The sequence below is a fragment of the Salmo salar genome, chromosome ssa27 (genome assembly GCF_905237065.1).
Source record: "Salmo salar chromosome ssa27, Ssal_v3.1, whole genome shotgun sequence".
In the NCBI taxonomy this organism is placed as follows: Eukaryota; Metazoa; Chordata; class Actinopteri; order Salmoniformes; family Salmonidae; genus Salmo; species Salmo salar.
The window spans coordinates 20,297,467-20,314,147 of record NC_059468.1 but is presented as its reverse complement, the minus strand read 5'-3'; the positions used below and the strand labels follow the sequence as shown (position 1 = coordinate 20,314,147).

General features: G+C 39.8%; 1 protein-coding gene across 11 annotated transcripts in view; it reads left to right on the top strand.

Annotated features, from left to right (window-relative positions):
• Positions 1-16,681, top strand: part of LOC106588669 (thyroid hormone receptor beta) — a 138,521-nt gene that overhangs the window by 118,553 nt on the left and 3,287 nt on the right. For 6 of the 11 annotated variants that reach the window (XM_014177882.2, XM_014177883.2, XM_014177885.2 and 3 more), the window contains 6 exons: positions 5,730-5,830; positions 6,010-6,157; positions 7,455-7,660; positions 9,969-10,055; positions 13,046-13,192; positions 13,888-14,146. In XM_014177882.2, the coding sequence (XP_014033357.1) occupies positions 5,730-5,830; positions 6,010-6,157; positions 7,455-7,660; positions 9,969-10,055; positions 13,046-13,192; positions 13,888-14,146 (948 nt within the window). Of the gene's footprint in view, positions 1-3,610; positions 4,150-5,729; positions 5,831-6,009; positions 6,158-7,454; positions 7,661-9,968; positions 10,056-13,045; positions 13,193-13,887; positions 14,147-16,681 lie in introns of those variants that run through there. The other 5 variants (XM_014177879.2, XM_014177880.2, XM_014177886.2 and 2 more) reach the window with 5 other exon arrangements.

The window sequence follows — 16,681 nt, the reverse complement described above, 5'->3', positions numbered from 1 at the left end:
ATGAGTGATTATACTATACATGTTGATGAGAACTAGAACCCTCACAGTACTGTACAGTATGAGTGATTATACTATACATGTTGATGAGAACTAGAACCCTCACAGTACTGTACAGTATGAGTGATTATACTAGACATGTTGATGAGAAATAGAACCCTCACAGTACTGTACAGTATGAGTGATTATACTATACATGTTGATGAGGACTAGAACCCTCACAGTACTGTACAGTATGAGTGATTATACTATACATGTTGATGAGAACTAGAACCCTCACAGTACTGTACAGTATGAGTGATTATACTATACATGTTGATGAGAACTAGAACCCTCACAGTACTGTACAGTATGAGTGATTATACTATACATGTTGGTGAGAACTAGAACCCTCACAGTACTGTACAGTATGAGTGATTATACTAGACATGTTGATGAGAACTAGAACCCTCACAGTACTGTACAGTATGAGTGATTATACTATACATGTTGGTGAGAACTAGAACCCTCACAGTACTGTACAGTATGAGTGATTATACTATACATGTTGGTGAGAACTAGAACCCTCACAGTACTGTACAGTATGAGTGATTATACTAGACATGTAGATGAGAACTAGAACCCTCACAGTACTGTACAGTATGAGTGATTATACTATACATGTTGGTGAGAACTAGAACCCTCACAGTACTGTACAGTATGAGTGATTATACTATACATGTTGATGAGAACTAGAACCCTCACAGTACTGTACAGTATGAGTGATTATACTATACATGTTGATGAGAACTAGAACCCTCACAGTACTGTACAGTATGAGTGATTATACTATACATGTTGATGAGAACTAGAACCCTCACAGTACTGTACAGTATGAGTGATTATACTATACATGTTGATGATGTTTTTTTTAATTATTATTGCAGTCCTGGAATTTCAGGAATTAGTTTTTTGTTTCAACTTTTTATTTTTCACAAGTAAATTACTATATGCAAAGATATAGAAAAAATAAAAGCTATTGAAGCAAATTGCTGCATTTCTGATTCATTCTTGTTACATATACTTTAGTACAGTCAATAAAGTGAAATGGTGTTATTATTATTCTATGATGAAATACTGATTTATGTGAAAAATCATTCAAACTTCAAAGAGAAAAGTTCATCATTTATGTAATGCTCCCTGTTAGTGGTTTTTAGCTCAGTGTGTTATGAGGGACAATGTATGCTTTCTGAGTGAGAATTGTTGCCAGTGTAATGGTCGAACAAGCTTATATTGAGACATGTATAAATTGTTTTGGTAGTTTGGGTGAGTTTTGGAGGTGAGATGAACTGTTTGGCCAAGATGCATGTTGGTCATGCAGACTGTGTGAAGAGTTTTGAAAAAGTGGCTTCTGTATTGACCAATGCTTGTTAGCAATTGAAAAAAGCTGTAATAGCTATCAATAAGAGCATGGCCATTGATTGTTCAATTATTAGAATATCTGCAAAATGTACACCTAATTAAATATTGAAATAATTGTTTAATTAACTCAGGAACCACAACTGTGTGGAAGCACCTGCTTTCCTTGTATCCCTTTGTATCCCTCGTTAACTCAGCTGTTTCCGTTACTTTGTCAGTTACGTGTCCGTTGGCGTGTGATTCCACTGCAGTTAAGTATTCCTATATCAAACATCAGTCAATTGATTGGTTGGTTAATTGGGTGCGATAAAGACAAATACACTTTGTGAATTCTAAAAGTATAAGACAATATTTGATTAATATAATGGTACATTATTTATTCATATAAACAATGAACGTTTTAGGGAAACTACTGTATGCCTAATTAAGAAATCAATTTCATTAAGATTTAAAACTCGATTGAGTTCTAAAAGTTTTTGTTGCGTGTAAATGGGGACAAGGTGAACAGCAGAATACTTAACATCTCTGTCTCACTGTATATGCTATTGTTATTCTGTAGGCCAGGAGTCTTGGTTGTCATTGGTCAGCTAATGGTTAGTAATGTGGAACAATACTGTAGCTATTTGGTGTTGTTTGCTTGACTGACTTGTTAGGACTGAATTGATATTAAATGTATTTCTTCTTTCAATTTGAAATGATTATTGACTTGTAGACCTCTAGCAGTTATGTGTCCACTAGACCTAATGTTAACTAAAAACTATTTCAGTTATTAAACTGAGTAATATCAAGTGATCCATCACTACTTGAAACTCTGATATAGTTATTTGGACGTAGTTATTATTACTTTATTATTTTTGGAACTTTATTAAGTAACATGTAGTGTGTTTCAAAGTTGTCGTAAAGAGGTTTAGCCAATCATATCTTAGCAAGAAAATAACCTTAAGTGTGATCAAGCATATGTTTGTACTTAGTTAGTCCGTCTACTTTGATTGTCCAATTAGAAAATATCGCTACCGCCTTCCCCTCTGCCATAAGGCTTATCCTGTGAACCATAATCAATACCATAATCAATATGGCTGAATGTCTGAAGATTAACATACGATAAGGTGGTTTGGCACATGGCGCCTCCCATTGAAATGTAACCTGTTGATCAAACTATATCAGAGTATCAGAGAATAAATACTTTTGTTTCTTTCTTATATTCTGACTCAAAGAAGAAAGTAATATGCAATCAACAGCAGGAGAATATAACTTCAGTATTCCATTTATTTCAACATTTGATAATTGTATATGATCTTGAACCATTGCACTTAGCTCCTGTGATATTATAATTGTAATACACTTGTGAAAGGGTATTGCTAGATTATAATCAGTAATTCACGGGGTATGCAGGTGTTTCTAATGAGTTATAGAAGTTCCGGATGTTTCACTGACCTAGTAAGCAAGTTGTTTTTAGCTGGGTTGTGTTGTCCATCATGGATTACAGTGAGGTGGTCTTCATTTTATGACAATGGTGGTATAACTTAACCCTTGTAAATGAACTATTCTATTCTAGTCTGAAGTGAAGTCTTAAGTTTTACTTTATTACCAGTGAAAAGTTTGGGATTACGTGGGATTCATGTAGATTGATGTGAATTGAAGGCAGGTGTTTTGAGTTTGTGTGACATAAATCACTGAAATAGGCCTAAGAAGGCTAAACCCGATTATTCTGAGATTTGAACTCTAATGTGCATGATATTGTTTATCATCCAGATCTAAGTGTTAAATTGAATTGACTCACCAGGTGTTGACGAACCAAACTAAACTTCTCCCAAGACTGTCCGCTACTACTTATTCATACTCTTATGCCAGAAAAGTATTTTGAATTACTTTTCTTTTGTTATTTTGTACTGTCTTTGTTTGTTGTTAACTTCTGCCAGCGGCACGGCACCATATGTCTATGACTAGGTGATGGTGGTTGGTGAGGCACATCAATCAAGGCTTTAATCTGCGAGAACATCACCATCTTGTTGCTGTCTGTCTGTTCCACTTCTGGGATTTACAGAGTCAGATTAGAAATCTCACGTCGTCATAAAGCTCCTGCCCCATTCGGCTGGTAGGGCGCTGTGGGGTGGGGTGGGGCCGGGCGAGTACGTGCTAGGGGTTGTACTGTAGGGGTGGGCCCAAGGACTCGGTATATAAGACTCATTCTACCAACATAGCCCCTACCTGCTCCGTACACAGTATGTTATCATATCCGTATCAATCGTTTCATTATTTATCTAGACTAATTTAACATAACGCTGAATTAATTAGGCTTAGCTCTGAGTTGATACGTAACATTGACTCCAGGCTTCTTTTCTTATTTTTTTGGTCGTCATCAGCTTTTTGTATGAGCCTACCTGCCTTCGGTGCAGTCGTTGGCCATCATGAACTACTGCATGCCTGACATGTATGAGATGCCTCATGGCGTGGGCGGTGGCTACCCGATGCAGGGCGGTGGGGAGTACTGCATGTATGGAGGTGATGGTCCCGGGGGGTACGGGCACTGTGAGCCCCAGCCCATGCACCAGATCCACCCTCCCTGCATGGAGCAGGCTTGGCCCCCCAGCCAGCCCTACGCCTGCTCCTACCCAGGACCCAACCCCGTGTTCAAAAGTGAATACTGCACCATGGAAGTGCCTCTCAGCCACTACAACCACCAGCCCGACTACTATTCTGAGGGGAAGCCTGACTTCTCCCACATGCAGTGGATGCAAGAGGTCAACAAGAAAGGTAGGGAGTTGGGACTAGGGAGCCGTGCTTCTGGCAGTAGAACCTGGAAGTACTAGGGATTATTGTGATGGCATGGCAAGCTGAAAGGTAGGGACTAACCCGGTGGCGTGATGGTATTTGATGTATGCTCGTCTCTAGCTTGGCGTGAACAGTGATTTATCTCATTGCAAACCGTTTCAGTGTTGAACCTTGCTCATATGTGTATATATAATATCGTAGTGACTTTTGATACACTATAATCGTAGTGATTCTGATACTATATGGTTATTAACACATAAACACTGAGTACTGTGAGTTTATCGGTTGAGAAGTCAACCCATTAGGAACAGTTTGTAGTTATGCACATTGAACTATGTATTCACTTTCAAACTAAGCCCTTTTGAAGTTTAAAGGCAAATTCAGACCACCAACATAATACAAGTCCATGGACTTTGAAAAGACTTGTTGGCAAACTTCTGAGTTGTCAGTATGTCTCTGCATTTGATTGTCCTGAGCAGTGTTCTTAACGTCTATCATAATGGTTTGCTATTAAATTCACGGGTGGGTATTAATTGTGTTGACAACCTGAGCTCCTTTGATCAGGCTTTAGTTTGGACTAGAGTAAATCCAAGTTGACCTAAGGTGTCATACCGTGCCAGAACTGACCTGCCAGAGAACCTGTTGCATTTTGTGGTGTGTGTGTGTGTGTGTGTGTGTGTGTGTGTGTGTGTGTATTGATTGCTGGTGCAGGGAGCAAGCCTACAGACAGGGTAACAGAAGGCTGGAGCTTGCTGGTTGATGGCTTGGCCCTGACTCCCCTCGACTCGTATTGATCATTTCTTGACCTTGCCCCCACCTTACTCCTCTCTTCCTACCCCCCTCCCGTCCAGCAGTCTGACGGCCCCCCTGCATGCCACCCTGCTCGTGTGTCCGAGCTGGATCACCTCTCTCAGTGGGCTAAGCCCCCAGGCTTGCCCTCACTGACCCTACCTTTTTAACTCTTGTTACCTCTGCTTCTTAACTTCTTAGTGCTACACACTTTAGGCCCTTTTGGAGAACTTTGTGTTGAAATGAATGATGTTAAACACATCTGGTGGAAATCACCTCTTTGTTTCTATGTTGCTGTGTTTACAAAGATCATGTTCAGTGGTCTGCTTGTGGTCTGACAGTAGTAAGGGAACACTTTATTGTCCCATAGGGAAATCTGTCTGGTAATCATACAGGCGTTCCTGGCATCCATAATTGGTTGTTTCTGAATGCTGTTTGTATCCAACATAAGTATAGTTGTGTCCCTGTTAACAGATCGCCGCTGGCCTATATGGGGCGGCAGGTAGCCTAGTGGTTAGAGCGTTGGGCCAGTAACCGAAAGGTTGCTGGATCCAATCCCTGAGCTGACAAGGTAAAGATCTGTCGTTCTACCCCTGAGCAAGGCAGTTAACCCACTGTTCCCCGCGCCCCGAAGACATGAATATCGATTATGGCACCTCTCTGATTCAGAGGGGTTGGGTTAAATGTGGAAGACACATTTCAGTTGAAGGCTTTCAGTTGTACAACTTTCCCTATATGATGCGTTTACGTTTGATCTCTTTCTGTCTTGTTAGGGTACATCCCCAGTTACCTGGACAAGGACGAGTTATGTGTGGTATGTGGGGATAAAGCTACAGGATATCACTATCGCTGTATCACCTGTGAAGGATGCAAGGTAATACCAACACTGGACATATGTATTAATAACATATGTAATAATACCAACACTTAACTCCCTGACATGGTTTCAGCAGTATCCATCAAAAAGGAAAAATTCTATGAAATATCATTCTTTAGATCATTGTGTTCCGGAAATTCCCTTTCAAACATTTAGTTTATCTTTTTTTCCCAAAGGGTTTCTTCCGGCGGACGATCCAGAAGAACCTGAACCCGACGTACGCTTGTAAGTACGAGGCAAAGTGCGTCATCGATAAGGTGACCAGGAACCAGTGCCAGGAATGTCGCTTCAAGAAGTGCATCGCTGTCGGCATGGCAACAGACTGTAAGTAGTATTCTGCTTAGTTTAGTTCCCCAGAATACCTTTTTAGAGAGGATGTTCCTTCTTCTAGAGTGAGATGTATAATACAATTATAATAATGTAGCGTTCATATTTAATTGAGGACATTCACTACCACCACTATGGCAGCTGGGGAAAAAACGGATTAAACAAATGAACTAACTAGCACTAGTTCTGATTGCTCTAAAAATGTGTCTCAATAAATACGCTCCAATCTAGCTGAAAGATCTGTTAACTGAACTTGATAATCACGCCTGGCCTGCCAGGTGGCTCATCACGGAGAGCTGCTTAACCTGCCTATTTCAGAGTACAGAGATAGGGAGAGCTAATGTCATGACTCCTCATAACAGGAATAGACTGCCTCCTTCATTACTCTTTACAAATACTCTTCTTCGTTCTTTTTTATCGTGCAATTTCTATCATGCTTTCTCTGTTTTTACTTCTGTTATCGAATTTGTATTATTGTTTATCTATTGGCAGATAATGTTTTTAATGATGGATTTTATCAGTGTAAATATCGGAGGCAGAGTGCATTTGTTTTGAATTGTATATTGTATGTATTGTGAATTGTATGGGGCCATACTTGCAAACAATAGAACATTTAATTTCTTAAAATAGCAGTGGCAGTTCTTAAAATAGGTCAAGTCGGCCACAAGAGGGATTCATGTAACCCTCCAAATTCAAGTTTTACATGTATCCCTCTGGTGGCTGAGTTGACCTATTTTAAGAACTGCCATTGGTTTGTGGAGAAAGAGTTGAAGATCTTTGATAGGCTGATGAGGATTTTGATACAGGAAATAATCACTACCACCTGGTGAGGTTAGCATAGGACTAACATGTGCCAGGTTGTCTGATGGTAGCAGCTACAATGTAGCGTTCTATCGCGTGACACTATGTCAACGATTTTAATTGTCTGACGCTTAAACTTAACCTTGAAGTTAAACTTGTTGTAGACTTACTCTCTTGCTTCTTTGTGCGCTTGATCCCCTTTCTCTCAATCCCCTCTCCGTTCGTGACTCCTTGCTTCCCTCTTTGACCCTCTCTCTCTCTCCCTACCACTTCACCCTTCCCCCAAACCCTAACACCTCACTCTCCTCCACTCCCTCCCATCCTCTACACCTTCACCACTCCCTCCCATCCTCTACACCTTCACCACTCCCTCCCATCCTCTACACCTTCACCACTCCCTCCCATCCTCTACACCTCCACCACTCCCTCCCATCCTCTACACCTCCACCACTCCCTCCCTCCCATCCTATACACCTCCACCACTTCCTCGCAGTGGTGCTGGACGACAGCAAGCGGCTCGCCAAGCGGAAGTTGATCGAGGAGAACCGTGAGCGGCGGCGGAAGGATGAGCTCCAGAAGACGGTGTGGGACCGGCCTGAGCCGTCCCAGGAGGAGTGGGACCTGATCCGCATGGTCACCGAGGCCCACATGTCAACTAACGCCCAGGGCAACCACTGGAAACAGAAACGCAAGTTCTTGGTGAGACGTCTCCTCCGTGGCTGACAGCGTCTAACCAACCATGGCTGTTCTGTGAAACATTCCCAGTTCCCACAATTCCTCTCTTGTCCCCTTCCCTACCTCCTATCCCATCCCCAACCCACCACTGTTCCCAACGTTAATATGTCCATGTTTTTTGTATCTCCTTGTAGAATGGGGAGAATTAGCTGGATGCTGGAGAAAGTGTTCCTCAACGCAGCAGACATTAACTTAAAACGGAACAATCCATTCCTGTTGTTTTCTTCTTTCTCTCCCCTTTAAAACAGTGTTCTTTAATCATCTAAACAAATACTAAAAACGAATAACTGTTTCTATCTCTCTCGCTTTCTCTCTCTTTCTCTGTCTTTCTATCTCTCGCTGTGTGGTGAACAGTACTTACCTTATAATTTCACTCCTCACATTTTAACCAATTGATTTTATTTTCCATAAAGTCTAATCATCCTCTGCAGATTGAAGTCTGTCTCAGTTTCTTTGACTCTATCCTGGAGTTTCCATGTAGAGATGACACAAGGCCGGGACTATAGACTGTTGAGTAGGCCACATATACAGTATAGAAATATTGAATTGTAATTTATTTTATGTATTTATTTTGGATTAGTAATAGTTCAAGATTTAGCTAAACAACACATTTTCATCTGTAGTCCCTGTGCAGACTGTATTATTATATGGTATTATATTAGTATTATAGTATTACATTATACTATATTATCGTAATGTACAGTACCAGTCAAAAGTTTGGACAAATCTACTCATTCGATGGGTTTTTCTTTATTTTTTTCTATTTTCTACATCAAAACTATGAAATAACACATATGGAATCATGTAGTAACCAGAAAAGTGTTAAACAAATCAAAATATATTTTGGATTTTAGATTCTTCAAATTAGCCACCCTTTGCCTTGATGACAACTTTGCTGGTTAAGTGTGCCTTGAATTCTAAATAAATCACAGTGTCACCAGCAAAGCACCATCACACCACCTCCTCCATGCTTCACGGTGGGAACAACACATGCGGAGATCATCCGTTCACTTACTCTGCGTCTCACAAAGACACGGCGGTTAGAATCCAAAATCTCAAATTTGGACTCATCAGACCAAAGGACAGATTTCCACCAGTCTTATGTCCATTGTTCGTGTTTCTTGGCCCAAGCAAGTCTCTTCTTCTTATTCATGTCCTTTAGTAGTGGTTTCTTTGCAGCAATTCAACCATGAAGGCCTGATTCACACAGTCTCCTCTGAACAGTTGATGTTGAGATGTGTCTGTTACTTGAACTCTGTGAAGAATTTATTTTGGCTGCAATCTGAGGTGCAGTTATTCTAATGAACTTATCCTCTGCAGCAGAGGTAACTCTGGGTCTTCCTTTCCTGTGGCGGTCCTCATGAGAGCCAGTTTCATCATAGCGCTTGATGGGTTTTGCGACTGCACTTGAAGAAACTTTCAAAGTTCTTGAAATGTTCCGGATTGACTGACCTTCATGTCTTAAAGTAATGATGGACTGTCGTTACTCTTTGCTTATTTGAGCTGTTCTTGCCATAATATGGACTAGGTCTTTTACCAAATAGGGCTATCTTCTGTATACCACCCCAACCTTGTCACAACACAATTGATTGGCTCAAACACAATTAGTGAAGGAAAGAAATTCCACAAATTAATTTTTAACAAGGCACACCTGTTAATTGAAATGCATTCCAGGTGACTACCTCATGAAGCTGGTTGAGAGAATGCCAAGAGTGTGCAAAGCTTAAATCAAGGCAAGGGATGGCTACTTTGAAGAACCTCAAATATAAAATATATTTTGATTTGTTTAACACTTTTTTGGATGCTACATGAATCCATATGTGTTATTTCATAGTTTTGATGTCTTCACTTTTATTCTACAATGTAGAAAATAGTGAAAATAAAGAAAAACCCTTGAATGAGTAGGTGTTTCCAAACTTTTGAAGGGTACTGTATATCAGCTTTGATAAACTGATTTGTGAGCCTTGACGTACAACAGTACAATTTGAACCCCTCCCCCCCCCAAAAAAAATAAGTTTACAAAAATGTTTTACCTGAATACCTTTAATTAAATTAATGTTCATAAGTATAAAATAAATGCTTCAGCCTGAGCCTAAATCTTGTCATGGAAACTCCACTTTGCATTTTGTGTACTACTCACCTGTTTTCTCTCTCTGCACTTACTTTTCTGTCATCTACCTGTCCTCAGTTTAAACGTGTTCTTTTTTTTAGTTGGCTTGACACGGGTTCCTCATTGAAACGTTCTTCACAATCTCTGTTGATTGTCCAACAGGTCGAGGAAGCAATGCTACTTAATGAAATAACATGTAATTTATTCTATACTTCTGACCAGAGTGCAGTGGGGGTGAAGGAAACCAAGGTAAGAACTAGTAGATAAAATATAATACTGAGTTTAAATACTATCAAAACACTTCTCAAATCGCACCTGCTATAGCTAGCTATTATATTATAGGCGAGTGTTAAAATACAGTGGTTCATTCAAATTGGGGTTAGAAAAAAAGATATAATTTGTATCCTAGTTTTAGACATATCTACTATTCACACACTGTTTGTATTGCATATTTTAAATAGTTTTGTGAATTCCTTACTTGGCACTAAATTATTCACTACCAAAACGGTGAAAAAGTTGCAATGAATGAATGAATTAATAAAAACAAGATTTTTAAACTGATTTTCAAAACCTTTAAATGTAATTCAGAGACATATTTCACCATCAATGTCAGGCTCTGACCCATGGACAAGTTCCCTGTATTCACAGACCAAGCTTCTCGCACGTGGCTGCGTTTACACAGGCAGACCAATTCTGCCATTTTTTTTCGCTAATTGGTCTTTTGACCAATCAGATCAGCTCTGAAAAAGAGCTGATGTGAAAGATCTGATGTGTTTGGTCAAAAGACCAATTAGTGGCAAAAATATCAGAATTGGGCTGCCTGTGTCGTACACACTTTGGCTGATTGGGACATGTAACTGTGTAACTTTTGTGGCAGGAGGGATTAGGCTGAGGACCTTGTCCACTGTATACCATATTGTAGCAACCTTAACTCAACACTTAAACCTCTTGGCGTAACGGTTAAGGTATTGGCTTGACAGTCGTTGGACCTCGGTTCGAGTCCCGGTCGGGGCTACCCCCCCGAATTCGCTACAATAGTATGTCCTTGATTTAAAGCGAGAAGAAGCGGTTTTGTCCAATTAATTTGACTTCCAGGAAGAAACAATTATCTATGTCTTTAATGTAGATTATCTTATCAGATGTTTTTTTCAATAGATGTAAAGAAATACAGTGGATTAACAATAAAGTGTCAGTTAACAAAACAATCATGTCAATACCAAAATCAACCAAATTGTTTCGGTTGTGGACGTTTCAGATTTTCGTTACCATAGCTAGCTAGCTACTGAATATTTTGGACATATATTTTTGTTCCAAATACATACCATTTTTTTGTATATTATATGTTCGGTATTGACACATCATGTGGCTATGATGGAGAGGGACGCAATCCCATTTCCTGATTATAGTTGTAGGGATGTGGCTTAAGTCACATTCATTCTACAGTCTTTTAATGTGTGTTTCGGTAGTGACATACAAAGTGGGGAAATCATATTTTAGAGAAAGATTTTTTACAATAAAGTAGCAGTATCTTTCAATTGAATAATAAAACAAATCAATATGTTCTATTGAAATAATAGTGTGAAAAAGATTTAAAAAATAATGAATCACTTTGTTTTCAAACATACATTTTAGGAGCCAGGGTGGGGACAGCCACCCCCCAATAGAAATGAGTATATCAACAAACATGTTGTACTATATTAATTTAACAATATGTGTGTTATTGCCTTGGCATGAATTAGAATAAATCATGATGTTAATAAATGTCCTAAGTTTGGAGACTTATCCGTTTTTGAAATAGTTTTTTTGACTGGGGACAGCAATTTGAAGCACTTCTGTTGAATGACCCATATACACTACATTGCCAAAAGTATGTGGACACCCTTCAAATTAGTGGATTTGGCTATGTCAGCTACACCCGTTGCTGACAGGTGTATAAAATAGAGCACACAGCAATGCAATCTCCATAGACAAACATTGGCACTTGAATGGCCGTACTGAAGAGCTCAGTGACTTTCAATGTGGCATCGTCATAGGATGCCACCTTTCCAACAAGTCAGTTGGTCAAATTTCTGCCCTGCTAGAGCTGACCCGGTCAACTCTAAGTGCTGTTATTGTTAAGTAGAAACGTCTAGGAGCAACAATGGCTCAGTCGCGAAGTGTTAGGCCACACAAGCTCACAGAACAGGACCGCCGAGTGCTGAAGAGGTCACTCACTACGGTTTCCAAACTGCCTCGAAGCAACGTCAGCACAAGAACTGTTCTTTGGGAGCCAGGCCTAATCGCCCAACATCAGTGCCAGACCTCACTAATGCTCTTGTGGCTGAATAGAAGCAAGTCGCTGCAGCAATGTTCCAACATCTAGTGGAAAGCCTTCCCAGAAGAGTGGAGGCTGTTATAGCAGCAAAGGAGAGGGACCAACTCCATATTAATGCCCTTGATTTTGAAATGAGATGTTCAACAAGCAGGTGTCCACATACTTTTTGCTGTGTAGTCTAGCTTTAAGTGCATACAGTATGTAGCTAGTTCTCTGCTAGCTGTGACAGTTAAAAGGCATACAGGGGAGAAGGACTCTTAAAGGGATATTATTATTATTAATAATGAGTGTTTTATTATTTCATCAATATTGATATTGATTTAAACCAAACCAACAGAAGCTGGGTGCTGTACACAGTGCTTTGTCCTCTGCTACTCAACTCAACTCAATCTGGGCTCTTTGCTTACGCGCTCGCTCTACTCTCTGTCACTCTTATGTCACTTCTGGTCAGAAGGAAAGTAGTTCAATATGTTATAAAAATAATAATACCGTATCAGTGGATAACCCTAGTCAAAGACACTGCCAACTGAGGATGAGAAAATGAATGGCTTGCACTTTGCACTTTCTTGAGAATCCCCTCCTGTTTAAGTTTCCCTCAAACTTTCCTCCTTTTCCCTCCTGAACAACGGTCACAGTGGAAACGCTGTCCACTTTGTTTTCATGTCGTGCTGTTTGACTCGTTGACCTGTCATGCCTAGAGGAGACCGTGTTGTGTGGTCTGGTCTGATCTTTCTAGCTGCATCTGAATTGAACCCTCCTCCATAGATAGTACACTACTTTTGACCAGTGCCCTATGCTCGAAAGTACTGCACTATATAGGGTGCACCCTATTTCAGTTGCACCCTGTGTCTTAAAGTCTTTTAGTAGTCTGTCCCTGTTGGACATGCACTGAGCCGTGTCCTCCCTCCACCTCTTGTCGTTTCAGCCTGAGGACATTGGTCAAGCGCCGGTCATAAATGCACCTGAAGGGAGCAAAGTGGACATTGAAGCCTTCAGTCAGTTTACAAAAATTATCACCCCCGCCATTACCCGAGTGGTGGACTTTGCCAAAAAGCTGCCTATGTTCTGTGAGGTACGTAAGCAAAGCTATTTCCTTTATTGAAACTAAAATGTAAATATTATCAACATTTATTGGGGATGTGTGTTTTATATTTTTGTTCTCTTTTCATATGATTGATTTCCTGCTTATCATAGAGAATGTCAATAAATATATTGGTTCTAAAACACTATAACTTAAACGGAAACAAACTCAAGTTTAAAACTCAACATAAGCAATTTTACTCAAATAGAAACTAAAATGAGAGAACATTTTAAATGTAAAATTAATTCAATATTTAGTTTATAGTTAAATAGAAATTGTGTAAATTATGTTTTGGCTTAGTGCTATATTTCTACTTCTCTTTCATATAAAAAAATAACTCACTAATACTAAAACTGAAATAGAAATGGTCTCAACATGTAAACTAAACAAAATCAACATTATTAAAAAGATTTTAAACAAAACTGAAATTCAAATTCATTAAAAAAATAGCAAAGGAAAAAAAACATTTAGTATGCGATGTACAGAGTTCAGTTTGTAATAAATGCTAACACTACTAATATATGTCAACATAAATGTTCTAATATCATTTCTGGACTTTTGACCTCTACTGCACATGCTCCTTTTAATTCTTACAATCACATCAGTCGTTCATCTTTCGTGTGCAAATAAATCAATAAAAAATCAATAACAATGTTTGCTCTCTGTGTTTGTCTCTCTCCTCCCAGCTGCCTTGTGAAGACCAGATTATCCTATTGAAAGGCTGCTGCATGGAGATCATGTCTTTACGGGCGGCCGTTCGCTACGACCCAGAGAGCGAGACGCTGACACTTAACGGGGAGATGGCCGTGACCCGCGGCCAGCTGAAGAACGGAGGCCTGGGTGTGGTGTCGGACGCCATCTTTGATTTGGGAGTGTCGCTGTCGTCGTTCCACCTGGACGACTCTGAGGTCGCTCTGCTACAGACCGTCATCCTCCTGTCCTCCGGTGAGAGAAAGAGACATGCTTGCCGGCCCACACACACACCTGTTGCGTCACCACACTACCAGACATCCGGCCCCTTGTTTTCGCTAGACGCAGGCTTATGGGTTTTGTCACCTTCCAAAAGCGTTTTAAAGGGCAAGGGGGTCATGGCCATTGAAACTGAGGGGCCACAGTCCAGCAGCAGTTTTACCCACTTGTAAGCTGACAATATAGAAGATATCACTTTTTTTACAGCTAGTTATTTCAAAGAAATCCTTTAAAACACTGGGTGAATTTCAACGTATCTATTAAAGAGTGTTCCAAAACTTTCAAACGAGTGTTCTTTAATATTCCATATCGTGTTGTTGTTCATTTTAATTTGGCATGACCTGCCATTTCAATGTTGAACTAGTTGGCATGATGACAAGTACATTCAAAGTAGATTAGATAGGAAGTAGAATACATTGTGGGTGAGACAGAAAGAGAGCGGCAGGCCCCTGAGTTCAAAACAGATAGAGATTTGGTCGAACAACACGCCATATTAACCCCTGTCCCGTGTGTATGTAATTCTGTAAAGAGGATTTACATTAACGGTGTCGTGTCTCTGACTTGTCATTAAATGTGAAGACTGTTGTTTTATCAAATCAGTTCTCTATATGTAATTATTGTTACGTGATTAAACTAATCAGTTTGGTTATAACACAATAGATTCAGAGCGAAAAGAAGGGGTTTTTGGAAGGAAGACTAAGGAACATGGGTCTCTATCGAACATGGGAAACTTTTCTCACATAAATACATATGCCGCTAACGATCGCTCATTCAGAAAAGCAATGCATTGTATTTTCGTGAAGCTGGCTTCGATAGTTGAGCTGGTGATGTGAGGCTCTGGTTTGCCCAGTCGAGGTCGCCATTGTCCTTTGTAGATTCTTCCGGGTCGTCGTGTGAGAGGTTCACGTGGTCTGAGAGGTTCATCTCACTTTGGAGATCCTTCCTCGTCAGTCAGTGTGCTCATACTAGATTTGCGCATATGTTCAGCTGCAGTCCTATAAATGCTAGTTTAGTACTCACTTCTTCTTTAGGCGATCAATAGTTCAGAGTTCATACCATTTCACGTGTGGAGCAAGCTCTCACGTTTCCTGGTCTGTAGAGTTTAAATTAGAATTAGCCCTAAACACTTGAGGACAAGTCCTCACGGTATTTGGAACTGATGTGACTTTTCATCACTGAGGCTTTTATTCAAAAGTGGAAAAGGGGTTGGTTCATCATTTCCAACCAATGTCTATTCACTTGGGCGTGGCTACTGACTTAGTTAAACTTTACAATGAAGGCCAATTCTCTCATTTTAAAGGTTAACATCACATTACATCATTTCGCAAATAGTTTCATCTTTACTCATTCATTTTATACAAGAATTAGATGCAAGCCTCATAACTGAGGAACCTGTATAAACAGAGTTAGGGTAATGTGGCTGTATTGTCTTTCATGAGGTCACAAACATGAAACAAAATGGACCAGGTCGTATCTCGCTTCTCCACCGACCGTTTACACATTCTCCAAAATATGGATATTGTTCAATTCTCAAATTCTGGGATGTAGTAGAATTTGGCGGGAGAGTTCCTTGGTTCTACTGTGACCCTCTCTCTCCCATAAGGCATGGTCAGGGAGACAAGAGTCTCTAAAAGGGAATTAGGACTGGTTGTAAAGCCGTAAAACTGCCCCTCCCCCTAACAAGAGGGGGGGGTGTTCACATCTCTGCTAGCCAATTCACTGAAAGGGCTAGCGTCATGACAACGGTATATTATGAAACTTACATTACACATCTATAAACACACATGTAGCTTTAGTGATATGATGTGCTTATAGATGTGTATTCTTTATGATATACACTTAAATTGTACACAATAAATATATATGTATAATATATACAATGAGTGTATAAAACATTAGGAACACCTGCGCTTTCCATGAGATACTGTAGACTGATCAGGTGAATCCAGGTGAAGCTATGATCCCATATTGATGTCACTTGTTAAATCCACTTCAAATCAGTGTAGATGGAGTGGAGGAGACAGATTAAAGAAGGAGTTTTAAGCCTTGAGACAATAGAGACATGGATTGTGTATGTGTGCCATTCAGAGGATGAATGGGAAAGACAAACTATTTACAGTACATTCGGAAAGTATTCAGACCCTTGACTTTTTGCACATTTTGTTACGTTACAGCCTTATTCTAAAATGTATGAAAAAAAATAATTCTCATCAATCTACACACAATGCCCCATAATGACAATGTGAAAACCATTTTTTTGATTTTCTTTGAAAAAACAAAAAAACAGAAATACCTTAGTTATATAAGTATTCAGACCCTTTGCTATGAGACTAGAAATTGAGCTCAGGTGCATCGTTTCCATTGATCATCCTTGAGATGTTTCTACAACTTGATTGAAGTCCACCTGTGGTGAATTCAATTGAATGGACATGATTTGGAAAGGCACACACTTGTCTATATAAGGTCCCACAGTTGACAGTGCATGTCAGAGCAAAAAGGAATTGTCCGTTT